The sequence below is a fragment of the Lampetra planeri genome, chromosome 44, assembly GCF_965212315.1.
Source record: "Lampetra planeri chromosome 44, kcLamPlan1.2.h2, whole genome shotgun sequence".
In the NCBI taxonomy this organism is placed as follows: domain Eukaryota; kingdom Metazoa; phylum Chordata; class Hyperoartia; order Petromyzontiformes; family Petromyzontidae; genus Lampetra; species Lampetra planeri.
In genome coordinates this window covers 37,613-64,795 of record NC_136150.1, presented here as the reverse complement: position 1 = coordinate 64,795, position 27,183 = coordinate 37,613, and the positions used below count along the sequence as shown (strand labels likewise).

The 27,183-nt window shown below is 50.9% G+C and overlaps 2 protein-coding genes and 1 long non-coding RNA gene across 5 annotated transcripts in view; 1 reads left to right on the top strand and 2 right to left on the bottom strand.

The window, feature by feature from the left end:
* Positions 1-455: 455 nt before the first annotated feature.
* On the bottom strand, positions 456-9,383 carry NAA80 (N-alpha-acetyltransferase 80, NatH catalytic subunit). 3 transcript variants are annotated; one of them, XM_078614315.1, is made up of 4 exons: positions 8,906-9,383; positions 7,644-7,775; positions 7,122-7,315; positions 456-3,301 (listed from the first exon to the last, which is right to left on the bottom strand). In XM_078614315.1, exons 1-4 carry the CDS (start codon positions 9,201-9,203, stop codon positions 2,372-2,374), a joined length of 1,554 nt encoding a protein of 517 aa, XP_078470441.1. In that variant the 5' UTR covers positions 9,204-9,383; the 3' UTR covers positions 456-2,371. The 3 variants fall into 3 exon arrangements, with proteins under 3 accessions (XP_078470441.1, XP_078470443.1, XP_078470442.1); XM_078614317.1 differs by lacking the exon at positions 7,122-7,315 and having other exon boundaries at positions 7,644-7,875; positions 8,906-9,034; XM_078614316.1 differs by lacking the exon at positions 8,906-9,383 and having other exon boundaries at positions 7,644-7,863.
* Positions 9,384-9,699: 316 nt separating this feature from the next.
* On the top strand, positions 9,700-17,214 carry LOC144732741 (uncharacterized). The gene is made up of 2 exons (XR_013588244.1): positions 9,700-10,080; positions 12,262-17,214. It is a non-coding gene; the product is annotated as an uncharacterized LOC144732741 (long non-coding RNA).
* The window catches only part of LOC144732740 (uncharacterized), a 35,985-nt gene continuing 21,562 nt past the window's right edge, over positions 12,761-27,183 (bottom strand). Inside the window, exons 8-11 of the mRNA XM_078614309.1 lie at positions 20,914-21,157; positions 18,729-19,539; positions 17,943-18,048; positions 12,761-15,643 (exon numbers count right to left, since the gene is read on the bottom strand). Of these exons, the coding sequence (XP_078470435.1) occupies positions 15,609-15,643; positions 17,943-18,048; positions 18,729-19,539; positions 20,914-21,157 (1,196 nt within the window). The 3' untranslated portion in view covers positions 12,761-15,608. The remainder of the gene's footprint in view (positions 15,644-17,942; positions 18,049-18,728; positions 19,540-20,913; positions 21,158-27,183) is intronic.

The window sequence follows — 27,183 nt, the reverse complement described above, 5'->3', positions numbered from 1 at the left end:
TTCAAGGCAGTTTTTGACCTATAACCGTATGTGATTGGCTCGTGGCTCATTCACGAAGTCATGCCTAGTTCTGGAAGCTGCTGCGTGTTGAAGTGAGCTGGGTATTTTAAATGAGCGGCAAACGTCACTCGGATATCTCGCGTCCAGACAGATGTCCAGGCATGGATGCACACATCATGCTCCGTAGCATGTTATCAGACTCTGATATATGATGCGCAAAGCATACGTTTTCGCATCCAATGTTATTATTTAAAATGTATATTTTGGTTTAGGCCGGGTAATGATCTGGCCCAAGTATTGTCATGAAACCCTCCACAACTCGAGACATTCAAACAAATGAAACGGTCACGTGAAGAAGCGTTTAACTACGCCCCAATCACTATTGTGTCAGTTCACTCACCAGTGAGTCTGAGAGCACTTCTCACAACCAGAATTAGCAATTAGATCCGTACATGTACAATGAATGTTATTTATTAATTCAACAAATCTCATGCATATCACATTTGATTTCAGAAAACGAAAATGTTTGCCGAGTTGTATGCACTGGAAACATCACATACACTGCAAAGCAAATGAAAGATATCGTATCAAATGGCACGCATTGTTTAAGGGCTCATCTTTCAAAACAAGGTGCCTCTTTTCCCCTTATGGCCTGCATTCTCAAGACGTACGGAATTAAAGCTCACATGCATATAAATGCAAATTAAACATAAAAAAATCTTTGTTGTGGCAGTAATTGCTCATCAGCCTGAAACAGGATTTGCGACCGACAAGAGATTGAAACCTGTAACCAGGAATCAAGTGCGGCTCCCTAAAGTTGTTCGGGTGGTGGTGGCTATGCACGTGGCATATAGTCTAGAAATTGGCAGTCAGCTTGGGTTGGTGGATCAAATGTTGCAAAACCTCCTTCCCATGGGTTTCGAGGAGGTACTGTACCTCGACTCGCCAGAACACGGTCAAAGTTCGGACTGATATCTGTACCTTCTGTATGGGATAGTGTTTCTCCCTCGCAGGCGACGAGTTTCTCCATGTGCTCAGGTTTTCTCCCACGCTTATTGTCTGAAAATTCCTTAATATATAGAGGACTCTACCAGAGCTTGGGCAATTGTTGGTCACGCCAGCTTTCTCACAAACTGATTGATGCTGCCTTCCAGCTCTGCCTGTGGTTCCTCAGCGATTGCGAGAGATGTAATTTGGAAGAACGACGGCGACGTTATATATAACTAAACATTGCATTACATTAAACATATCCAAGATTGAAAACAAAACATTGCTTTTATATGAGTTCCATTATGCCGCTCAACCCAGGGTGTTTTACAATAACAAAACTAAAACTGACAAAGAGAAAAACCGCTGGACAATTAACCCAGCTCAAGGATGAGCAATGCAGTCAAGTATGCAGGTGTGCATTATTCTTCTTTCATATGGAATGGGGGGGAAAGCAAGTTTTTTTTTTATAGATGTCATAGCTCAATGTTAAGGTCCATCAACCAATTCAAGGTGGCAGTAGATGCTGTATGTATTGCAGTGATATCGCCCGAGTGTGCATGTATGGCGCACTCGTCGGGGATGTGAGTGATGGTTTGAGTTTTACTATCGTTGCAGTTTGGCGATTCTTTGATTTCACTTTTCAGATTCGACTGTGCCTGCTGCATCCGTAATATGACTCGGGATGGATTTCCAAAGGCAAGAAGCACAGCAACCACAGGCCTCTCAGCCCAATGAGCCAGCGATCCACCTCATGCAGCACCATGCAATAGCACACTCGTACACAGTCACATGACCAACAGGGCAGCTTTGGTTTAATTTTACTCAGGCACCATCGGGCTCGATTCGATGATGGCTAGGCTTCTAGGATGCAGATTACCTGCAAGGCCCCAACACCTCTCATACAAATCCCTCGGTCTTCTCGAGCCAAGAAGCTCGTCAGCTGTCTCTTAACACCCGGACGTCGGTGACCAAGGAGAAGCCATAAGCCAAATGGTGCGATTCAGAGAGAGGGCACTGTGGTTTTCCTGTGACCACTATCGCAACGGTTGTGGAGCAAAGTGATGGCGACGTGTAGCGTGGATGGCACCGGCCCTGGTGCAAGGAATGAAACGGGGGGCCCTATCCCTGTCCAATTTCTGCATTCTTCATAGTCCAGCACTTGGGCCACTCTCGTCCATAGGTCCTGGTGCCATTGCACAGTCTGCGTTAACAACAGTCAAGCCACTGACAAGATGCGACTGCCCGAGCAACATTGGCCGTAATGACCTCTTCACCTTGAGACTTGCTTCAATTGTCTGTTTTGTCGCAGCCTACATTGCAGTACATGCCTTTGAGGGCATCTGCTTGGTGACTGATTTACACTAAAAGGGAAAAGGGACAGTTAAATATTTTTCATCATCCACACGACGGGCAGACCCTTTGCGTCGCGGTACGGCGTTGAGTCGAGTGTCTGGGGCTGCCCGGGAGCGAATGACAGTGGCGCGCTCGCGGAGGAGCTAGGCGGCGAAGCCTGGCCAGCGATCCGCTGCCAGGACGGCATGGCAAGCCCACTCCTGGTGCAAGCAGTGGACGGGGAAATACTGATGGTGCCATAGCCAAAGGTGGCTCTGCCAAATTTGGCGCGGCTGATGGATGAAGGAAGAGGAGGCGGTGGTGGTGGTGTGAGCCGGTGTAGTGGTAATCCCGTTGGTGGTGCTAGCAGTGGTTGTGGTGTTAACGCTAGTGGTAGTGATGGTGGCACAAATGGTGGACAAGCTGGTAATGGTGACACTGGTGCTGGTGGTGGAAGTGGAGGTGCTGGTAGCAGAGGAGGTGCTTGTAGCAATGCTGTTGCTGGTAGTGGTACTGGTGGGGGTGGTGGTAGTGGTATTAGTGGAGCAGGAGGTGCTGGTAGTGGAGGTGCTGGTGCTGGTAGTGGTGCTGGCGATTCCTCGCCGAGCACCCCCCCCTCCTCGTCTGCCACTGCCGCCGCCCCGGATCCAGGGGGCGTCTCGCGTGGGCCCCAACGGTGACCATCGGGCGAGTGGTGCACCAGCTTCTCCATGAAGCGGACATCGACCAGGCGGTTGACAGCCCGTGCCGCTGTCACGGGCTGGCACGGCGCGTAGCCCAGGTGGGCATAGAAGCGCTGCTTGTCGGGGGTGCTGAGGAAGAGGCGGTGCTTCCCGCGCGAGCGTGCGTAGCGTTCCGTCTCCTCCATGAGCCGCCGGCCGAGGCCCTGGCCACGGTGAGCTGGCGCGATGAGCACAGACTCGGCAAGCACGCCGGCCCCATCGCCCACGACCAGCGAGAGCTTACTGTGGCCCAGCACCTGCAAGCGACACGGGCAGATTTTTAGATTTTTTATTATTACAACTCAACACGAGCCCGATACAAAACGCCGGTCACCGAACAAAAGGGGGAACAGAAATTCCGTGAACAGCAGCCCAAGTTTGGCGCGACAGGGCCTAATGAAGGAGGAAAACTAGGCACACTGCCCCACCCAGGTAGGGACCATGAGTGGGACATTAAGGTGTATACAGGGAGCGGAAAAGGGTAAGGAGGAAGATAACATAATGGGCGAAAGAAAGGGGGCAGTAGGGAAACCGGGGGCGGGGGGAAGAGCAATGCCAGTGAGGAGGGGACCGTAAAGCTGAGATATTTTATGTGGGATGGAGACCACTTGAAGGACAACAAGCCCTCGGGGGTTTGAGGGGATACCGGTGATAGGGGCATCAATTCTGACTGTTACATTTAATTTGTATCCCGAAGCTCCCCATACTCCCTCACTAGGGCCAAAATAGCAGGGATTGAGACTTCCGGGTTTTTTAAAGTGACAAGCACATCGTCGGCGTAAAGGTTTATTTTGTTTTATCCTGCACCGTATCTTACTCCCGAAGTCCGCTGACTTGTCCTAATACTCTCAGCAAATGGCTCCATGGCCAGGGTAAAAAGTAATGGTGAAAGAGGGCAAACATGCCTTGTACCTCTGCTTAGAACAAAGTTGGAAGATGTTAAGGTATTTGTAATCACCTAGGCCATAGGGTTAGCATACAGGAGTCTGCAAATGTCGATGAATGAGGGGGGAAAGCCCGATGTGTTCATCACCCGGAACAGGAAGGCCCATTCAACCCTGTCAAATGCCTCTTCCCCATCCAGGGTAAGGGCGTAAGCGGCCAGGTTGTCCCTCGAGACAATTTCCATCGCGTTGACCAGAGTTCTGACATTATCATACAAACCTATGTTTTTAACAAACCCCGTCTGGGCTTCACCAATCGTTGGGGGTACCTTTTACAATCTCATTGCAAGGATCTTAGTGAGGATTTTATGATCTCCTTATAAAAGCAAAATGGGTCTAAAGTTACCTCAGCCAACCGCCAGGGTGCCCGGTTTATGTAGGACCAAAATTCTAGCTTTGTTCATAGACCCGGCGAGAGAGCCTGAACTTAAGACTGTGTCAAGCATTACCATTGACTGAGCAGTAAGGCGGGCCCTACTTTTCGATAAAGCTCCACTGCTATCTCGTCGGGGTCAGCTACCTTCCCCGCCGGCGACGTGGCCAAGGCATCGAGTAGTCCCGGAGGGGCATCACAGACAGAATTTTTGTTCAGCTTGGCATGGAGGTTTTGGTAAACTTTGGACCGGCTTTGGCATTAGGTGTCTCATCAGCAGCCAGTCTTGCTGGAACCAATCCATGTGAATTTTACGTGTTTTTTTCATAATCAACGATTTTTGGGTTTAGATCGCGTTATTTATAAATGTGTCGTAACCCTCCACCACCCGACACGGCCAATCAGTAAAAAAGTGCCACGTTGACAAAAGACAAATAGTTCACTGCTTTAGCCCACCGGTGTGTTGAAGCGTGAAACCACAACATTTACAATTTGAGTACGACGTTTCGCTGGTAATTGCATCCAGCATCATCGGGCAATTCGCCAGAATGGTGAGGCTCTGCTGTGTCTCCCGTTCTTATATAGAGCAGCAGCAGGGTGACGTCATCATTAACTCATTTACTCATCAGGTGCAAAGATTTGAGGGGGGGGTTATTGTAATGATATACTTGATTAGTAATAAGGCTATTGTTACGATGCGAGTTGTAGATTAGTAATCATTTGGAATGTGTTCTATTGTGATTATGCTACATTAATAATCAGTTAGTGCTTGTTTCCCTTATAAGGAATTGTAATGCATCTTATTTAATAATACGCTTCCAGGCAGCACTAAGCCTGTAGCTGTCTGAGCGATTAAAGTTATTTCTGTTTCTCTCAATCTCAATGGATTCTCTAATTAGTCTTTGCCAGTAGTAACTAGTTTTACACAACACTTCAACGTTGTCAAAATCAATTGAGTGTCCCTGTTGGCAAGCATGTTCTGCCACTGCCGACAGTTGTGTTTGCGATAGTTTAATATTTCTCTGGTGTTCTTTTAGTCTTACACTAACGTTACGCCCTGTCTGTCCAATATAGCATCTGCCACATACACAATTAATCTGATATACACCTTCTGTTGATAATTTAGGTAATTCGTCTTTAGTGCACGTTACTAGTTGAATTTTGTGTACTGTACCAAATCTTACTGTAATGTTTTGCTTTTGCAAAACACGCGCTAATTTGTCAGTTACTCCTGAGATAAATGGTATTTTTATTGTTTTAATAATCTGATCGCTTTCAGCAGTGTTGCTTTGCGATCGTGATTTGGCATTTAGTGCTCTGTTAATTTGAGCATTATTGTAGCCATTCTGTCTTAGTGCTTCTTTAACATGTTTAATCTCTCTCACTAGACTTTCATCATCTGACACTGTTTTAGCCTGATGAGCGTCTTGATAAGAGAGGATTTCTGAGCTGGGTGATGATGCGAATTTGCATTCAGATAGGCATCAGTGTGCGTTTGCTTTCTGTAAACGCTGTGTGTTATTTTACCATTTAGGCCATGCCCAAGTAAAATATCCAGGAACGGGAGTGTGTTATTCACCTCCATTTCCATGGTGAACTGAATGGCCGAATTACCTAAATTATCAACAGAAGGTGTATATCGGATTAATTGTGTATGTGGCAGATGCTATATTGGACAGACAGGGCGTAACGTTAGTGTAAGACTAAAAGAACACCAGAGAAATATTAAACAATCGCAAACACAACTGTCGGCAGTGGCAGAACATGCTTGCCAACAGGGACACTCAATTGATTTTGACAACGTTGAAGTGTTGTGTAAAACGAGTTACTACTGGCAAAGACTAATTAGAGAATCCATTGAGATTGAGAGAAACAGAAATAACTTTAATCGCTCAGACAGCTACAGGCTTAGTGCGGCCTGGAAGCGTATTATTAAATAAGATGCATTACAATTCCTTATAAGGGAAACAAGCACTAACTGATTATTAATGTAGCATAATCACAATAGAACACATTCCAAATGATTACTAATCTACAACTCGCATCGTAACAATAGCCTTATTACTAATCTAGTATATAATTACAATAACCCCCCCCTCAAATCTTTGCACCTGATGAGTTAATGAGTTAATGATGACGTCACCCTGCTGCTGCTCTATATAAGAACGGGAGACACAGCAGAGCCTCACCATTCTGGCGAATTGCCCGATGATGCTGGATGCAATTACCAGCGAAACGTCGTACTCAAATTGTAAATGTTGTGGTTTCACGCTTCAACACACCGGTGGGCTAAAGCAGTGAACTATTTGTCTTTTGTCAACGTGACACTTTTTTACTGATTGGCCGTGTCGGGTGGTGGAGGGTTACGACACATTTATAAATAACGCGATCTAAACCCAAAAATCGTTGATTATGAACAATATTGGTCGCGAAAGACTACGTGTTAAACTGACGTGTTTTTTTCTCCGAGTCTTCCTGTTTATGCCTGCACATTTAGAATCATGCGTTGAGTATTTGGCTGCGATACATTTCCACATGATGAGCCACTTCGTTGTAGCCAGATCGCTTCTGAAAAAGAGCTATATCGCTCAGTGGGTTTTGCCTGGTAAAATAAAAATTGTTTAGCTTTCGTGTTAGAACTGCCAGATGTTTGTAGGCAAGGACCGTCCCTCTGTTAGATATGGGTCCTAGTTCGACACAAAACTCAGTTAAAAAAATTCGGTGTCTCATCAGCAGAGCGCATCTCTTTTGGAAGGTCACCTGGGGGGTGGTGCCCCCCGCCGGGCACGCAGCGAGCAGCACGAGCGAGAGGGGGAAGGCGTGGGAGGAGCGCTGCAGTGACACGAGGCGCGCCTGCACGCTCAGCCAGCCCCACTGCTCATGCAGGAGGAGCGCGCACGCCTCGGCCAGCGCGGGCCGCTGGTGCAGCAGCACCGCCTCGATCCGCGGCCCCCCTGCAGCCACTCGGCAACAACTACAATAACTACCCAACAGTAACAACACCAACTACAACAAGGAGTGTACAACAAATACAACACGGACTGTCGAAACTGGTCATGAGTTTTCACTGATGGGATGTATCAAAAATACTTTAACTTTTTCATTTGAAGAAACAGATATTGTCTGCGTATTTATTCGGTATATATGTACCGTATGTTGAACGTCTTTCGCACCGTACATAGCCAACCGTGCGAACCAGAGGTGCGGTAAATTCTCTACGCACGTTACCTTTCGGCGAAAGGAACATGAAAGCAAGAGAGGCATTACTGTCACCGCACGCACCAACAGCTCCGTCCACACTCTCCCCGGCGGAGATCGCTCCGCTGCCGACGGCGTCCTCGTCTGCCCCCATGGCTCGTGACGTGACCACGCCGAGGTCTTCCTCCGTGCTCGCACCAACCCTCGCTGCCTCCACTGCTGGATCACAGGCCACATGCAGTCACGTCCAGCTCATATCGCCCCTGGCTGGCAGACGAAGCCCGTCTCTGAGACGTCTTTGTGATAGCCGGTTGCACTGTAAGCATGGCACAAATGAAAAGAGACACACTTGACTTACTGTTAAATTCTGACATCTAATACACTAGTTAATATGTATGTTGAACGCCTTTCGTACCGTACATAGCAAGCCGTGCTAATACGCGGGTGAATTAGGGGCCGTCCATAAATGACGTCACGCACCTAGGGGGGGGGTCAGACATTTGTGACGATGTGTGACGAGGGGGGGGGGGGTGAGAAATGTGACGTCACATCAAAATGCGCAACTTTAAATAAATATAGACAACACGTTCTACTTAATTAGATAGACTTTTTATTAAATGTTTTCTCCTACAACATCAGAGTGCAGCGCCACATTAAATACGCACTACAATGACAATAGTTTAAAGCGATTTGAAGCATGTTTTATTGGGGGGGGGGGGGCAGAGCTTTGTGACGTCATATTTGAAGGGGGGTCTGACTTTTTGTGACGCCGCGTGACGAAGGGGGAGGGGGTCAAAAATCGTCCAAAATCGCGTGACGTCATTTATGGACGGCCCCTTACGGCTGTGTTCATTGTCTGGGTACTCCCACGGTCCCACCTCTTCTAAGACCCCTGACCGAATACCCTCAAAGGTACCTTCTAGATCTCGAGAGCTCCCACGACAGGAGACGCTTCCGCCAGCAGCTGCAATGCAGGGGCTGCGCCTCTACTCATTCATGTACCCGTCGCGAGACGCCTCGTCGAACGCGATTTTAAAATAACTCGCGCAGGCCGCACGCCGACCCGTACATGGACAGACACCGAAGATGGCCACGGAGTTCCGCTCCCCACGCCGCCGCCGGGACTCTGACTCTGACCCCAGAACCAAACTCGTCTCCGTCGCAAACCCCCCCGCACGGCAACACGCGACACTCACACGGCGCGCACACATCGCCCCAGGGCGCGTGCATTGCACCCAGCGTGTGATCTTGAGGGCGCACAGGCCCCGATTGCTATGCATTGCAGGATGTCCGTGGGATAATGTAAGTTTAAGGTGGACTGTTCACGTCTCTTGTTGGACACTCACGGTATGCGTTCAGTGAGGAGAGGCGCTCAGTGAGGAGAGTTGCGGTGGCGCTTCTGTTCGAGCGAAGTTGTCGATGCTCGCGGGAGTTTCCCAGCGCGCTCGTGAACTGGAAGTGGCGGTGAGAGTGAGGGACCGCGGCAAACTGCGTCCCCCGTGGAACTGCAAAGACAAATTCCCCCCTCCCCCCATAGCCTCTGACAGACTTAGGGCAAGTGTCGTTTGCAAGCACAACAACCATGCCAGCCCACCCGCCTTTGTCTTCCCAGTGGTGATATTTACATGCCACACCAGTACTCATTTGAGTCCGATTCGACCTGGGGCATGCCCAGGACCTGCTCGGATCATTGTCACGGATGTTGGTGGCCGTGAGCGGGAGTCGAATTCGAACTCGGGTTCAACGTGTGGCTTTGTCGAGCTCGAGTTGTTGGAACCCGAGAGGGCAACTGCAGCTCAGCTCGTGCCCAACGCGACTTGTGGTGGTACCGCGACCGCCACACGCAGTGCACCCGCCACCGAGGGTGCCCTGGCGGGGAGTTGCCCGGCACCTCGCGGTTTTCATCCGAAGGGCCCCTAGAGGGAGAGTCCCGCGGTTTCCCGGCGCCAGGAGCTTTGCCGACCCTCAGGACGACGGGTCGCATTGCGGTGCCCCAGAATTGTCTTAAACTTGTATGGACGCACAGAAACTCACCGGGCTCACCACAATGAGAGCGCTCAGCATGGGGGGAGGGGCCAGGGGGGGATCTCACGCGGGCGGCGCAGACGGAGAGGGGGTAGAGGGGGGAGGCCCTGGACCCCCCCGCGTGGAGGCGCAGTCCGCGGGACGACGCCGCCGACCAAAGCGGCTGAATCCGCAAGGGGGGGGAGGGCACGTCGACAATGGGTCGAGGCGTAATGGGAAATAAGGCTCCAGGTAAGGGCGGGACATCAGTTTAAAATACGTCCCCCTGGGCCTTTGAAGTTTAGAGAATGAAGGTGGGAGCCCCGGGACGATTAGGTCAGTCGTCTTCAACCTCCGGGCCGTCAAGACCCACCCCCTGCCGTCCTGCCTCCTCGAGCCGCTCGCAGCATCCCTGTGATGCCAGCGAGTGCCGCTACGAGGCAGTGGTAGGTGAGGGTTTCTCTCGTCCTTCTCCGACTCTCACAGCGTCCGTGCGACGTCGCGAGTCCTTTTCGAGGTACGTGGAAGGACGCTCGACTGACTGGGTTCGTAGGCAGTCAGGCTAAGCCCTTCTTGCGAAGTATGCCACCTTCAGGTCGTGTGTATTTGCACCGTTAATAAACTTAGTTCAGAGGATCGGTGCAGTGTGATTTCTGTGTGTGTGGGTAGAACCTCGGCGTGGTGTCTTGGTGTGTGTGTGGTGTCTTGATGTGTGTGGTGTGTGTGCGATGTGTGTGGTGTCTTGATGTGTGTGGTGTCTTGATGTGCGTGTGGTGTGTGTGGTGTCTTGATGTGTGTGGTGTGTGCGATGTGTGTGTGGTTCGACTGCGCGAGAGACGGAGCATGGAGCTGCAGGCGCGGCGGGGGGCAGTCTGCGCCGCGGGGCGCCGCCTTGGGGCGCGTAAAGTGCGCCCCGGGGGAGCGGGCGCAGCGCTGCGGCGTTGGTGGTGGTGGTGTTGGTGGCGGTGGTGGTGTTTGGCGGTGGTGGTGGTGTTGGTGGTGTTGGTGGCGGTGGTGTTGGTGGTGGCGGTGGTGTTGGTGGTGGCGGTGGTGTTGGTGGCGGTGGTGTTGGTGGCGGTGGTGGGGTTGGTGGCGGTGGTGTTGGTGGCGTTGATGGGGTTGGTGGCGGTGGTGTTGGTGGTGGTGGCGGTGTTGGTGGTGGTGGCGGTGGTGTTGGTGGCGGTGGTGTTGGTGGCGGTGGTGGGGTTGGTGGCTGTGGTGTTGGTGGTGGTGTTGGTGGCGGTGGTGGTGTTGGTGGCGGTGGTGGCGGTGGTGTTGGTGGCGGTGTTGGTGGCGGTGGTGTTGGTGGTGGTGGCGTTGGTGGTGGTGTTGGTGGCGGTGGTGTTGGTGGTGGCGGTTGGTGGTGGTGGCGGTGGTGTTGGTGGCGGTGGTGTTGGCGGTGGTGGTGTTGGTGGCGGTGGTGTTGGCGGTGGTGTTGGCGGCGGTGTTGGTGGCGGTGGTGTTGGTGTTGTTGGTGGCTGTGGTGTTGGTGGTGGTGTTGGTGGCGGTGGTGTTGGCGGTGGTGTTGGCGGTGTTGGTGGCGGTGTTGGTGTTGGTGGCGTTGGCGGTGGTGTTGGTGGCGGTGGCGTTGGTGTTGTTGGTGGTGGTGGTGTTGGCGGTGGTGTTGGTGGCGGTGGTGTTGGTGGCGGTGGTGGTGGTGTTGGCGGCGGTGGTGTTGGTGGCGGTGGTGTTGGTGGCGGTGGTGTTGGTGGTGTTGGCGTTGGTGGCGGTGGTGGTGTTGGCGTTGGTGGCGGTGGTGGTGTTGGTGGCGGTGGTGTTGGTGTTGTTGGTGTTGGCGGTGGTGTTGGTGGCGGTGGTGTTGTTGGTGGTGGTGTTGGTGGCGGTGGTGGTGTTGGTGTTGTTGGCGGTGGTGTTGTTGTTGGTGGTGTTGGTGTTGTTGGCGGTGGTGTTGTTGGCGGTGGTGTTGGTGGCGGTGGTGTTGGTGGTGTTGGGGGGTCATTCGAGTGTGGGCGCGAGGTGCGCGCGCAAATTCCCGCAGCCCTTTAGCGCGACCCTTTTTTGTGTGCTGCGGATTAGGGCTTAACCACCCGGGGGGTGCGCACGCGTATTAATGCCGCCGTTTTCTTTAACGTGAACCTTTGCACGGAATAAGCGCCTGTAGGGGCACGCGTGGTTACGCGCAAGTGTGCGAAATACGCGCCTGCAGGCCTCCGCGTTCGCTTTCGTGGTGGTGTGCGTGGTGGTGTGCGTGGGCGTGTGCGGGATAACCCCGGGCGGTGGTGAGCCAGCCAATCAGCCATGTCCCAAATTTCGAGTTTGTTGCATGTCGGGAAGTACGCTAAACATTTTGAACAGACACATTCACAAATTTTACTTTTATTTCCATTTTACAGTAAAACATTGGATTGCGAGTAACTTGGTCTGCGAGTGTTTTGCAAGACGAGCAATTTAAAAATAAAAAAAATATTCATTTGATAAACGGGCGAGGTCTTGCAATACGAGGAATGCGTGTTTACGCTTTGTCTGCCGAGCGTCATGTGATCACAACTGATATACGAGTGCTTTGATATACGAGTGCTTTGGATTACAAACACGTTTCTGGAACGAATTATGCTCGCAATCCAGCGTTTTACTATATATAGATAAACATAAACTTTAGATTGGTTAGGTTAGCATTCGATCCCTGATCTTCCACACCTGCCGGATCTTCCTCCAAACCCCCACCCGCTCCCCTCAGCAGGCCCAAGTGAGGTCCACTTCGGGCCACCACCGCATCTCGGATGTCTTTATGAATCACGTTATCGATTCAATGTGAAGCTGCGCTGGGGAAGGAACCCACAAGCCCGCAAGCCGGGGTCGCCCCTTTGGTGGCTTCTGGGTACCACCTGTCCAGGTTAGAGGCATTCACGAGCCTCCGATCTTGACCCCCAGGTGCCAGTCATCGGCAAGTCCAATCAACTCTACATCCCCCTGTACTGTAACAGCCCATCTCTCCAAAGACACTTGCTCTCTGCAGAATAGGAGAACACACAAACGATTCGTAGAAAGTCACCTGATTTGGGAATTGAACCCATGACGTCTTGCTGTGAGGCACAAGTGTCACCATTGCGCTGCCACCTTGTCATCCCCTCTGGTTCTCGATATAAGAATGGTGGATGTTAGTAGAGTAGAGGCACACAACAGAAGTTCATGGAGAGAGCCGACATGGCCAGTGGGACTTCTGGCTTAGAAGACAATTGCTGCTGCACAACTCATAATCATTTATTTCTTCTCAATGCAAATCCTCCACGAAGACAAATCACACGAGTACACACAAGTAACGGACTGCATTCGTTGCCCCTGAACTAATTTCGCGTTTCCCGAAAAGATAACGGTCAATGTAACCGATATGCAAGCTATACTCAAGACAACACATTAAATTGGACGCGGAATTAGCAACGTAAAACACAGTAATACTTCGGACAATGAAAGGATATCTTGGCAATATGGCTTACGACTATACAAAGACAAGACAAAGACCCCCCCCCCCCCATATAGCCTTAAGACTGTCGGGGCAAATGCTGTTCGCGAGCACTTATGTAGGCCGGCATGGCACACGAGGGGGTGGGTGGCCAGCTCCACGCCCGGCCGCCTTTGTCTCCCCAGTGGTGATGTTTACACACCACACCAGGTACTCATTTGAGGCCAAGTCGACCCCATGGGAGGCCCAGTATCGGTTCAGATAATTGTCACTGATGTTGTTGGCCGTGAGCGGGAATCGAAATCTGGTCGCCGGGTTCGTCTTGCTCACCGCTACATTACTGCCCCCCCCCCCCCACACACACATGGGAAATATACATTTATAAATGGAGCATGACTTTAAAAACAAGGTAAAGGTGTCACTGCAGCCACGCAGTTAATGGCATCACCCCTGAGGGCAGCTTCCTTTTGTCAGATCCAACAGTTGCGGAAGAGTCAACTCCCAACCCACAAAAAGAGCCAAATAAACTGAATTTGGACTCTCGCGGTGGCTGAGTGAAGACTTCCTGTTGTTTGGGAGACAATTCTGCCCGATGGGTTTGCGAAAAAACTCACAGCAGCACAGCCTCCATCCACCCAGCAGTACGTTTACACCACAGTCGATTGCCAATTGGGGTAAAGTGTGGGTATTATTACCTATCCCATGACGTCTAGCCAGTGTGGAAGAGGAGATCAAAATACCCTCAACCAAAGGGGCTCTGAACTCCCCCTCGAGTGAATGGACCTGCGGTGGCATGCACAAGAAATTGCAGGACTGCTCCTTTACCTTTTATCTTGCTTAACTGAATTTGTTCGCGTTCAAATATGCAACACATTGTTCAACTTGGGAGATGCCGTGAAACGCCATACAAGAAGAGCCCACAGTCTCCCCAAAGCCAAACTCGAATGCCACTGCTGCTGCCACGAAGCCATCCCCCCCATTTAGGAGCACTTGGAGCGAGCTCAGTGGAGCGACAGCGATGCCGCCGCAGCGGCGAGTGGATCGTGCGGACACTCCCAGCAATGGCAATAACCACGCGGGATCTATCGGGTACACGCACGGCCTGCTTGTCAATCCACTGCTGGATGACGGCATCTCCAAGTTGCATGGGTCGCGGGGGTTCATTGGCCACATTAGTTTTCGCAAGTTGGTGAAGGCAGGAAGTGTAGACATGGGAGCGTAGATGTACAGTACAACAATTGATTTTTGCTGCACAGGCCTGCTGTGCACGGTGATTGCCCAACCAAACGCTATCCGGGCTCAAGCCCGCTTAGATTCTGCGATTGGACGGCAGCGGGCACACTCCGGGTGGCTTAGCCACAGGCCATGTGTGGTCCGCACAACTGCAGTGCACCAGACGCGTTGGACAGGGAATGTTGCAACAGATCAGATTACTGGTACGCAGCAAAGCACGACGTCTTTATAGTATTTACGGACTTGAAACCGAGAACAAAAACACGTTTGAAGCTAATTGCTGCATTCAGGTCTCCTTCAGTCCAGATTCACGAACCAACCCAAACCACAAACCCAATACATGATGATAAAACAAAAACGCAAGAGGTCGCACAGGTCCAGCAGCAGCCATTAAGTTTACCAGCAGTGTACACACGTCCAGCCCCACTACCGCTGTAAATGTCACAGCGAGTGGTGTTTTTTTTATGGTATTCAAATTCCACTTTTAATCTGCGCCCTGTTTTTTTACCGCAAATAACGCACGCAGTTATTGCAACGAGTCCAAACAGGAATCATCATCCGATGGTACTCGGAGAGGAGCGAAGCCCCAAGAATCACCGGTTCCTCCGTGGTCAATCAAAGTAAATTGTGAAACAATCGTGGGCTATTAGCGTGTCTCGTTTATTTGCAACATTTTACTAAACTTAAAAATAAGAGCAGAATACTGCTTCCATAAAGCCAGGGAGCTGATCTGGTCTGAGACACCATGAAACTTATATTACCAAAATAAAAACTTCTGGGACAATTTGAGTATTTTTTTAAGCGATTGTCAAATGGCGACATGCGTAAAAGAGTGAAAATGAACATTTAATTTTGTGTGGATAACCTCCAGCCAACATTACGAACAGCGCCAATGATCTTCACTCACGTTCATTAATTCCACAACAGTCAGCTCGGCTCACTTCTTAATCATTATCTTCTTTAAAGAGGCCCCAATCTCACGAGTATTGGCGTTAAATATGCAATGCTGTTGAGGCCACGTGGACGGTAATTAGATTAACTCGCCATCTTGTCATTGACACTGGCTTCTTACCCAACAATAAAACTCAAGCAGGGCCACCGCCCACAATGTTAGCCTACCGCTGCTAATACTACGCGCAGTATTGTCTTTTACAAGGGGGCACACGCGCTAATGACGACAGGAGTGACTTTTTGCGTCTTCCTGTAAACGCTTCGGTGGGAGAGATTGCCAGTCAATGCGAGGATGCAGAGTGCTTTGTGGGTCACGTGAACCCACGTGGCATGCACACAACATGACGTGCAGGCCGGGACATAAACTCTACGTTCGATGCAAGGGAAACGAGCGTTTATCTGCGCAAGAGGGATCGTCAAAAATCCATCCGTGCAAACTTTTAATCCCAGCCATCTTCATCATCGCTTTCGTCATCTGAAAATAAAACGAGGGTTAACATCAGCATTCGACTGGCATATGTTTGTATATTTTGGGTATGTTTCCGTACTATGTCATCCTAAAAAGTTTGGGTACGTTATTATCATTAGTACTACGCTCATCTACCAAGGAAAACCTCACTGTGAGACACAATAGGGTGCACACCTTGCCTGGTATGCAAGAGGTCATGGCTTCGATCCCAACCATGATGCCTGTATATTTGGATTGGTTTAACACGTAGGCTTTCGCGACCAATATCATCCATAATACACAGTTTTTGGGTTAGATCGCGTAAATATATAAATGTGTCGTTAAACCCGCCACCACCCGACACAGCCAATTAGTAAGGTTTATCACGTAAATAGAACATGCCAATTTTTTACTGGTACAGTACACCAGTGTGTTGGAGAACCAAGCCACATCATTTATAATCTGAGTACGACGTTTCGCCAGTAATTACAACTAGCTTCATCAGGCGACAGCCAGATTTGTGGAGAAGTCCTGTTTTGATTGGTGGCGGGTTTTTATACGAGTCCTCTGGTTTTTCCTTCCGGATTTATAAACGTGATTTAGAGTACTCGGCTGCTATAAATTTCCATATAATAAGCCACGTCATTGAGCTATCATGTGGCCAGGTCGCCTCTGAAAAAAGCTATATAGCTCAGTGGGCCTTACCTGGTAAAATAAAAAATAGTTTCATAATATTCTTCAGGAGGGTCCTGCCAAGTTGGGGACAATGATTTATGTGTATATTCTAATTCAGCAAGTTGTGTTTGTTCATATTAGGACTGTGACGCGAGTACCCAATGGCCTACTCTTGCAACCGATGTGAGATGATCTTTAACATCCACAGTGAAGCAGAGGGTGCGGCATGGTATTATTATGGTTAATACACCCGCAGTATTAACCCTGGCAGCCACTGAATTGAACTGTGAACCTCTGCAACGAACGGCGAGTGCGCTACCGCTAGCCTGCTTCACCGTGCCTACGCAATCAATCATTACTAGATAATTTTTTAGCTGTGTACAAGCTGACCCCCACCATGGGAATGTGGAATTTCCACCACTGCCTTAGAGCTACCAATTAAGTTTAGTGTAACCCAACTGCCCATAACCCAGCTTGGCCATTCAAATGTTGATTCTGAACTCCACCTTGTTGGATGGGACTGACAAGGCTGTGACATTGCATGTTTGCCACCTGTTAGAGAAGTTAGTGGTGTATTCAACATTGATGTGTAGTCTGTTTCACAGGGGACATTAAAGATTCTGGGATGCCATTCAAAACAGAAGGCCATAGGTGCCAGCATCATGGTCCAAATTTTGCAAAGTTTGATAAATTGGCCATAAACTACATCATTCAGAAAATCCACAAGGCACATCATCCTCTCCTGGCAGACTAACTCCCATTTTCAGGCTGGCGCTCTCTCCACCTTGTGCTGCAGAGGGACAGCTGCCACTAGGGGGACCCCTTAGACTGCTTGAGTTGACGGTGTTTTAAGGAATAAACTGCAGAGGTCATCAATCCGAGCCGATTTTAACTGCAGGGAATTACAATTGCAATATTTTAAATTCTCTATGTGATGCAGTTATTTTTGTTTACATTTTTTGGTTTGTCTCGTATACATTATATTGGGTTGTTTTTGCTCTGATTAACATTTGCTTTTTTGCTGTATGGCAAGTCCTTGCTTGACGCGTGTTCATACAACATGTTTCACTATAATTCAATTCTTCCATTAGGGAACATTTTTCACACAACACGGAATGCGTAACGTTATGATGTGGAGTGCGCACCATTTTAATACGGTTTCTGAGTGGTCAATGATGAACTACTTCCTTGAGCTGCACGGCTGAGCAGTACAATAGAGTATGCGGAGGAATTATACAGTAATGCGGCGGCGTACCCTCCGTTATTAGTTCTACTATCTCACTGTTTGTGTACATCTTATTTCGCCAAACTTTAGCATTACATAATATAAGGGGGAATTGTTTTTGCTTAATGCACCACTTTTCAGGAATGCATCTATCGCGTTAAACAAGGCTTACTATACTTTGCTTTTATGCCATCACTTTTGCCACTTTGGTGACCTCGGACACCAAAGAAACTTCATTCTGGTCTCTTGGGTTCTCCCCTGGTTCAATCAAAATGCACTTAAACGTTGAAGCACACTGTTAATGGAAATTCCTACCCTGAATACTGCACTGGGGGCACCACAGAAGTGCACACGTGCCTGCCTGGGTTCATGCCTGCCTGGGTACAGGCTCGCTGTGTGCCTGTGCGCATTTGCTCGCATGCTCACCTGACGACTGCACGATGCGACTGCGCCGATTCATCACCTCCATCAAGGCGCCAACGATTCCGCCGTCTCCAGCAGATGGGGTCATCGCTCCATCTGTCTCTGGGACCTGACGGTGGCCGCCACCCCACGGACAGAACAGGAGGGGGTTAAAGCAGCGGCTCATAAGCTGGGGAGGGGAGTGCAGACTGTGGCACGGACACCGTGCAGGAGAAATGCCAAATGCGCCCGGGGAGCATCTGCGCCACATTGAGGTGACAAATCAATGATACACGGCATGAAATACATGGCTTACTAACACTGATACACGACATGAAACATATGTCTTACCAACACACACTGATACATGGCATGAAACACCTCTCATGGTAGCCCTGAGCCAGTGGTGGAAATTCCCCATATCCATGGCACGGGCAGAATCTATTCACAACACAACCACGGTTGATTTTCTGCAGTGTGGCAGTCATTTTATCTAACTTGATAGCTCAACCAAGTAGCTTATCATCTGGACATTAATAGCAGCCAACTAATTTCAACGCATGTCTATAAACGTGGAGGGAAAAATTGGAGGACACGGAAAAAAATCCACGGGGAGAGAGAATGCAAACTCCAAATATACAGGTGTCAGGGTCGGGATCGACCTTCATACCAGACGAGGGAGGTAACATCTCGTCACCGCTGTGTACCAGCCACGCTCAACCCTGCCTAGTGCAATCCTGGCAACTTGATCATCGGTTCTTAAAACACCATGCACGATGCCGGGGCACTCACGGCGTATGCTGCACTCACCGCCTTGAGCTGGAAGCCTTGTCGGATCTGATCAAGGAGTCCCCCTCGTCGGTCATCGGACGGCACCAAGAGCGGAGTTGGCGGTGCAGGAGGGGGTGCCTGTGCCTCAGCCCCATCTGGCCACCGTTCAGGCTCCGCACGCTCCCCCCGAGGCTCCGCCCTGTATCGATCCAGCTCCGCCCTCTCCCCCCGAGGCTCCGCCCTGTATCGATCCAGCTCCGCCCTCTCCCCCCGAGGCTCCGCCCTGTATCGATCCAGCTCCGCACGCTCCCCCTGAGGCTCCGCCCTGTACTGCTCAAGTTCCGCCATCGTTAAATCAGGCTCCGCCCTTGATCCCCGTCCACTCCGAATCCGCAGCAACAAACTAGCGGCCGATGGTCGGTCGCCAGCGGCTGGCTGCCCAGCAGGGGGCGGGGGGCACAGCGGTGGCGGGGCAAGTGGTGGTGGGCGTGACGATGGAGGAGGAGGAGGAGAAGTGGGGGGAGAGGGCCCCATTGGCGGAAAGGCAGGAGGTCCCGTCGACGGTGGTGGTGGTGGAGGAGGAAGAGGTCCTTTCGATGATTGTGGATAATAAAGTTGAGAGCCTGATGATGATGCTGGGAGCAGAGGTCCTGTTGACGGCTGAGAAGGTCGATGTCCTGAGGATGTTGACGATGGCTGTGGAGGTCCTGTTAATGGTGGAGGGAGTGGGGGAGGTAACGTTGTAGGCGGCGGTGGTGGTTGTGGAGTATGTGCCGCCGATAACGGGGGAAGAGGTCGTTGGTGGCGCAGCACTGTGAGGTTTTCTTGCGTGTTTTGGGATCTTTGGAAGCTTCAAGACAGAAACAAGAACACTCATCAGTTTCCTCCTTGTCACTCTTATATTGCTCCTACCATGCCTACTGTTACATGGAAATTCATTTGTCGATTCCTTCACCCATTGAGGCAGACAATCATCTCAACCACCATAACGGAGATCAAAACATCACACTCATTACTCTTTGGTTCTTCGGTAAAGTCACGTAGGTAGACAAAATGAATAATGAATCACGACGTTTCGATCGCAACACAAGCAATCGTCATCAGGTGGAAATATACAGCAGTAGAACTGCTGAACAGGAAAGGGCTGCTGCAACAAGAGGTTATATATAGGTTTGAGGTGGGCGTCACCCAAGGTTAAGTAGGCGAGGTCAGAGATGGAAAGGAGTCCCGTCACCGCACAGCAGCTGCGTGCGACGACGGTGCTCATTTCCCATCATACTCGTTTAAATTAACATGCCAATCTCTCCCTTTAACGCAGCTTTTGTGCGTGCGTGCGGCGACGGGACTCCTTTCCATCTCTGACCCCACCTGTATCTTTCCACCTGATGACGATTGCTTGTGTTGCGATCAAAACGGCGTGATTTATTATTTATTTTTTCTACCTACGTGACTTTACTGAAAAAACCAAAGAGTATGAGGATTCCTGCAGTCACGAAAACTTCAAATCAAGATCACACTCATTCACTCACCCATTTGCTCACTCACTCAACTACTCTCACCCACCACACTGCAGGCAAAAACCCTTCTCTTTCTGCTTCTTCTCTTGCAATGCTGCACTTTGGAATTCCCTCATCGTAATTGCCTCGTTTTCCCCATCTTCGACAACAATAACCTTGCTTCACATGTCAACTTTATTTATTACAACTCTGTTTCTGCCGCTGGTTGTTTGGGGCCTTTGGGGTTCTCTGCTTGACATCTATGTTTCAAAATTATCACTTAGAGCTATTTCATCTCATGTGACGATACGCGACATGTAACTGGAACCATGGGAGATAGATTAAAAAAAAAGGACAATTTACAAAAAAAAAGACAATTTACAAAAAAAATCTGAGAATGACGCATTGACAATGGAGAGGTCATTGCGACCAAAGCCAGTGATGCCCCCACCACCATGACCACCACACATCGCTACCACCGCTCTCCAAGCTCCACTAAATTCTGCAGCTGCTGCACAGTCAACACACGGCCACCTCAAAGTTTCGTGCTCAGTCTCCCGCCATTTGGCCGTACCTAGGCTTTCTCTTCCCCTTGGTCTGCAACCTCATGGAGACTGCCATAGTACAATTTAGGGGCTGATCGACGCTCAGAAACGGGGTACGTTTCTCACGAAGTCCTCCTGTCGGTTTGTGCGTTGGGGTAGGTGGGGGAAGGCCCCTCCCCTTACCTGCCGTGGCCCGGCGCTCCATTTTGGTAGGCGCCGGGTGTCGGCACGGGGGCGACGGGCGGTGGCGGTGGCGGGGCCTGGCCCCCGGGGGCCGTGCGGGATGACACGGCCTGCTCCGAGTGGTTCCTCTGGGCGTACGGAGACAAGGGGTTGAACGCCTCCCTGGGCAGCCGTGTCGTGCCGCTGTGACCGGGGCCCGGTGTGCGGCTGGGCACTGGAGGACCGGCAGCAGCAGCAGGAGAGGCTGCGAGAGGAGACAAAATCTAGCTGCCATTTTTTTACATTTTTACAATTATTTTACTATTTGATTTTACCAGGAAAAACACACTGAGTTATTCACTCTTTCAGGAACGACCTGGACACAAATAGCTCAATGAAGTGGCTTATCATGTGGAAATTTACAGCAGACAAATATACTAAACACGTTTCTAAATGCAGAGGGAAAAACTGGAGGACTCGGAGAAAATTTCACGCGACCACGGCGAGAGAGACCATGAAAACTCCAAATATACAGGCGTCAGGAGGTCAGGATCAAACTCACGTCCTCCTGCATACCTGGCAAGGGAGATAACATCTCATCACTGCTGCGGCGGCACCCCTGGGTTCCTTACCCATACAGGGAATTCGCAAGTTGAATGCGGGTTCACCAGTCGGAAGGGGCAGTCACTGCTTAGAGCATCAGTCCCTTGGATGCAACACCATAAAGGTGCATAAGAGGTTTTTTGGGTTAGATCGCGTAAATATATAAATGTGCCGTTAAAACTCGTCACCACCCGACACAGCCAACTAGTAAGGGTTGTCACGTAAACAAAACATGCCAATGTGTGTTGGAGAGCCAAGCCACAACATTTACAATACGAGTACGACATTTCGCCAGTAATTACAACTGGCTTCATCAGGCGACAGACAGATTTGTGGAGAAGTCTAACTGTTTCGTTCCTTATATAGAGGCGTAGATGTGGTAACCACTCTTCTGCGCTCTTGCGCAAAGTGGAGGGGGATTAATGAGTCAACGTACATTATGCATGTGCATTATGGGTCCCCTTTGATCTTGTCTTTCCTGTCTATTGTGTGTGTTAAAATAGCTGTACCAACGGTAATCCCTATTGAAGTATGGTTTCCTTTGTAGGCATGCATTTAAACAATGTATTATATGATTATTCGCTTCCATGCAGCACTAAGGTGGTAGCTATCCGAATGGTTAAATTTATTTTTATTTCTTAAAATTTCGAAATATTCTCTAATTAGTCTTGGCCAGTAGCAGCTAGTTTTTGCACAGAACTTCAATATTATCAAAATCAATTGAGTGTCCTTGTTTGCACGCATGTTCTGCTACTGCTGACAGTTGTATTTGGGAGTATTTAATATTTATCTGATGTTCTTTTAGTCTCGTGCTGATCATTCGTCCTGTTTGCCCAACATAACATTTTCCATATGTGCAGTTAATCCTGTATACACCTTCTGTAGTTTATGTATGTGCCAAATCTGAATCGGATGTTTTGTTTTTTAAACATCTGGCTAGTTTATTAGTGACTCCCGCAATGTATGGTATTTTGATCGTTTTAATTACTTTCAATGCTCATGTTATTTGATTTGGTTTTGGCATTCAATGCCCTGTTGATTTGTGCATTATTGTAACATTCATTTGCAGCGCTTCTTTAACATGTTGGATTTCACTTCTCAGACTGTCACCATCTGACACTTTCTTAGCTCGATGAATGAGCGTCTTGATGAGAGCAGATTTCTGTGCGGGGTGATGGTGCGACTCTGCATTCAGATAGGCGTCAGTATGCGGTTTTTTTCGGTAAACACTGCGTTTTATTTTACCATTTCGACCCCGTCCGAGCAGAATATCCAGAAATGGAAGAGTTCTGTCAGCTTCCACTTCCATGGTGAACTGGATGGATGTTAAACGTTAGTGATGTGCTGGTAGCGAAGCTTAAAATCTAGAGTTAGTGATGTTGATAACCGTTTTGTAACCACACTTTGCGCAAGAGCGCAAAAGTGTGGTCACCACATCTACGCCTCTATATAGGTGTAATGCGGGCGTAAACGGCTTCGCGGATATGACGTCATGGGGGGGAGGAGTTAGGTCACGTGTGAGAGAGGGGTGAGGTCTTAAGGGAGATATACCGGAAGAGACGAGAGAGTGTGGGAGATAGAGTTAGAGTGAGGCCACGCAGGGCGGAGGTCGAGGAGTGGCGAGATCGCCACACACACGCAGAGTAAGACTTGGCACCGTCGGCCAGCGGTGACCAAGCGCGGAGGAACGACGGGCAGCGGTGGAGCTGCAGTGAGGGCAGCCGGAGGACTGCACAGGGGATCTGCAGCGGAGCTGCAGAGGTGTGGAGGCTACGGGAGCGAGGGCAGCTACGGAGCTGCCAAGGGGAGAGCTCTGAGCGAGGGCCATGTTGGACAAGTGTAAAAACCCGAATAAAGGACAACGGAGACAGACCCAGGATCGAGTCCTTTATTACACTGGTGTCAGAAGTGAAACGGCATGTCAAAACAGCTCAGAAGAAAGAATATTCCTGCGCCATCATCTGCTACATCATCCGACGACGACGACCTTCCTCGGGCGGTCGACCTGCCTGCGATGGAGGAGGAGATCCGTGCGGGAACGAGTACGGGTCCGGGAGTCCAAGATGTCGCCACGTCGGTGGACCCGTCTGCACCAGAGGACGCGGATTGGCGATGGAGGCAGATGGCGGCGCAGCTGGAGACGCTGAAAATCGTGCTCGCGCAATTGTGCGACCTCGTCACGCCGAGGACGGCGTTGGGGAGAGCCGATGGAGGTCCGCATGTTGCTGCCTTGCCTCCGCTGTCGGCGCCATCAGCCACGCGGCAAGAAGACGCCATCTTGGGTGTGGCAGGAGAAGAACGGCGGGAAGCCGCCATCTTGCGCTCTCCGCGGCGAGAGGCCGCCATCTTGAACACGTTGCGATGCGACGCCATTTTGAATATGCCGCCTGGTGAGTCATCGGCTGAGGATGGTGCAACAAGAAGTCGCAGTCGTCATCTCACGACCGTTAAAGAATTCTCCATCGGGGGCGATTGGAGTGCTTTCGCCTGCAGATTTCTGGCGGCGGTACGCTCAGCAAGGTGGACGGACACTGAGGCATTGGAGGTTTTACCGACTCTTCTCGATGATGAGTCGGTGAGATTCTTCCGCTCTATAAAGGCCGAAAAGAAGAAAACATTGAGAGGAGTTTTCGACGAGATGGCAGATGCATATGAGCCACCGGATGATGCTCATCGCCGGTTTGTTCAACGTCAGCAAGCACCCGAGGAGTCGCCGGTGGCATACAGGGGTGCGGTATTGGAGTTGGCCATGGCTGCATACCCGGAGACGGAGCCTGACCTGCTCGAACCTCTCATCTTGGGTAAGATGCTCGAGCTGTCCCGGGATTTGGGGATTCCTATGCCGGTGTGTGGCCACGAAAAGCTCACGTCCCGGGCGGCCGCTAAATGTCTTGATGCCCAGTTCAACCTGCGCCGTTGGAAGCAAGTCACGGCGTGGACGGGGGGGCCCATCGTCGATGGAGGTGCCGCAGGTTGGGATCCCAAGAAGGCGGTGTACGTTCCTGACGGGGGGGGCCCGCAGGAGCTGACGGCCGCCTCTGCTCAGTGGTCGGCCCGCAGTAGGCCGGGGCCGCGATCTGCGCCGCCGCCACGGGAGCCTCGGGTCGGGGGGCCTGCGGCGCGGCGCAACGACATCGACTGCTTCCGCTGCGGCCGTAAAGGCCATTACGCCGGGGACTGCTGGGCCCGCATCCCGGGTCCGCCCCAGCAGGAGGCCTCGTCAGCGGACGTGCCACGGAAGGATCCTCCAGGACAGGCAAGTCGGTGCGCACCAGACACCCGGCAAGGCTTGACACCTCACTCATCACCGTTTTAGTGCCATCCGGGTGTTGTTAATAACGGGGGGAGGCCATCGACTGGGCCACGTCGCTCGGTAATGCAGTGGCGTAAATTGGCACGGCGGGTCGTCGCGGCCGCTACTGGTTCGTCCACTGTACCTGGTTCTATACAAGGGGTGGACGTACGAATTAATCAAAACTGCATTGAATTACCGGGTGGGCGAAAAATTACATTTCTACCGTCGCCCTGGGGGCGACCTGCTCCGGTCGCTCAGGTGCAGACGCTGTCCGAGGTATCTGTTGATATTCCACCTGGCTCACAGATGCTTATCCCCTTGCGATATCGGAAGCCTGTACCTGGTCGTCAGGGTGCAATTGGGGTTTTGTTGTCGCCGTCTGCCACTATAACGGGCGGAGCAGCGCTCGTTGGGGCGCAAACTATTGTCCGGCCTGACCAGCAGCCGTTTCTGCAGGTGCTTAATGCAAGTACCGAAAATGTGTGTGTGCCAGCTGGTACGGTTGTGGCACATGCCACTACGGCGTTTACGGCACAAGATCATCTGGACAGCCAGGTCATGGTTGGTGGTGTTTCAGGTCCTGGTGCCGCAGATAATCGCTGGATCGCCGAATTGTGTGGGAAAAATTCTTCCCTTTCCGGTGAACAACGTTGTGCGCTTCGTAAATTATTATTGAGTTATTCTGATGTGTTTAGCTCCGACGATTTGGACTTGGGACGCACCTCGTTGCTTTACCATCATATTGACACAGGGGACGCTGCCCCTATTCGGTTAAACTCGCATCGGATGAGTCCGGTGGAGCGAGATCAGGTTCGAGGGGCAGTGGATGACATGTTGGCTGCGGACATAATATCTCCATCTAACAGCCCATGGGGCGGGCCTGTTGTTTTGGTTAAAAAGAAGGATGGCAAATTGCGATTTTGTGTCGACTTTCGAAAATTGAATAAAGTGTCTGTGGCAGATGCGTACACCCTGCCGCGTATGGACGACTCCCTCGATGCCTTGTCGGGGGCGAAGTTCTTTTCAACGCTAGATCTCTCTTTGGGATTCTGGCAGCTTCCCCTTGACGAGCCCTCGCGGGAGAAGACTGCTTTCCATACGCCGCAGGGGTTATTCCAATTTAATTGTCTTCCGATGGGGTTGAATGCTGCCCCTGCCACATTTCAAAGGTTGATGGAGTTGGTGTTAACGGGGTTGCAGTGGGAGACATGTCTGATATATTTAGATTATATTATCGTCTTCAGCCGCACATTTGATGAGCATTTACTGCGGTTGGAGGCGGTGTTCGCCAGGATGCGTTCCGCTAATTTGAAATTTAAGACTAAGAAATGTCACCTACTGCAACGGTCCGTGCGCTATTTGGGGCATATCGTAAGTGCGGACGGGGTGGCCACGGATCCGGACAAGACAGCATGCGTCCGTGACTGGCCAACTCCGACCACGGTGGGGGATGTACGTCGGTTTTTGGGGTTTGCCTCATATTATCGGAGGTTTGTTCCGGATTTCGCGACGATCGCGAGGCCCTTGCACCTCCTTACGGGTAAAGGAAGGAAATTTGTTTGGGGACCGCCGGAAGAGGCGGCGTTTCAGGGCCTGCGCGATCGACTGGCTACGGCACCGACGTTAGATTATCCTGATTTCGATCACCCCTTCATTCTGGATACGGATGCGAGTGACACGGGCATTGGGGCCGTGTTGTCTCAGTCAAAAGGTGGTGTGGAACGCGTGGTGGCGTATGGTAGCCGGGTTTTGTCTCCCGCAGAAACTCGCTACTGCGTCACACGCAGGGAACTTTTGGCTATTGTTTTCTTTCTCCGCCAATTTCGACCGTATCTCTACGGTCGTTCGTTTATTGTACGCACGGATCATGCGGCCTTGCAGTATGCTCTCAAGATGGACCAACCATTCGGCCAGTTGGCGCGGTGGTTGGATACGCTGCAAGAATTTTCCTTCCAAATTCACCATCGGAAGGGGGTACGTCACGCGAATGCGGACGCGCTTTCTAGGTTGCCGCAGCGATCCCCTTGCGCATGCGCGTCGGGGACGCATAGATGTGCGCCGATTCAGCAACCCCCTCAGCCTGTTGCGTTGGCGGTCGACGTGCCTGAAGCTCCAAAGGAGCCGGGACCGGCTGATGGGATTCTGAATCTTCCAAGGGCTGTGTGGATTCGGGAACAAATGTTGGATGGTTCATTGGTCTCGTTACGGAATCGGACTGCGAAGAAGAGTGGGGGACTGGGTACGGGGGGTATGCCGGAAACCACTCTCCGCGATGGTCTGCTGATGTGGAGGGAAGGGTTACAGGAACGCTGGCGTCTGGTTGTACCGGCATCCTTGCGGTACGAGTTGATTAGGACTCTGCATGGGGACACGCTTTTACATCTGGGGGTGCA

What these genes read in the sequence shown, in the direction of transcription:
- NAA80 (XM_078614315.1), bottom strand. Translation starts at nt 9,203, where the DNA reads ATGAGTACTGGTGTGGCATGTAAATATCACCACTGGGAAGACAAAGGC. An exon ending in GAGTGTGGACGGAGCTGTTG is followed by an intron (nt 7,316 to 7,643) that starts GTGCGTGCGGTG and finishes GAGTGGCTGCAG; the next exon opens with GGGGGCCGCGGATCGAGGCG. An exon ending in CGGGGGGCACCACCCCCCAG is followed by an intron (nt 3,302 to 7,121) that starts GTGACCTTCCAA and finishes TGTCGCTTGCAG; the next exon opens with GTGCTGGGCCACAGTAAGCT.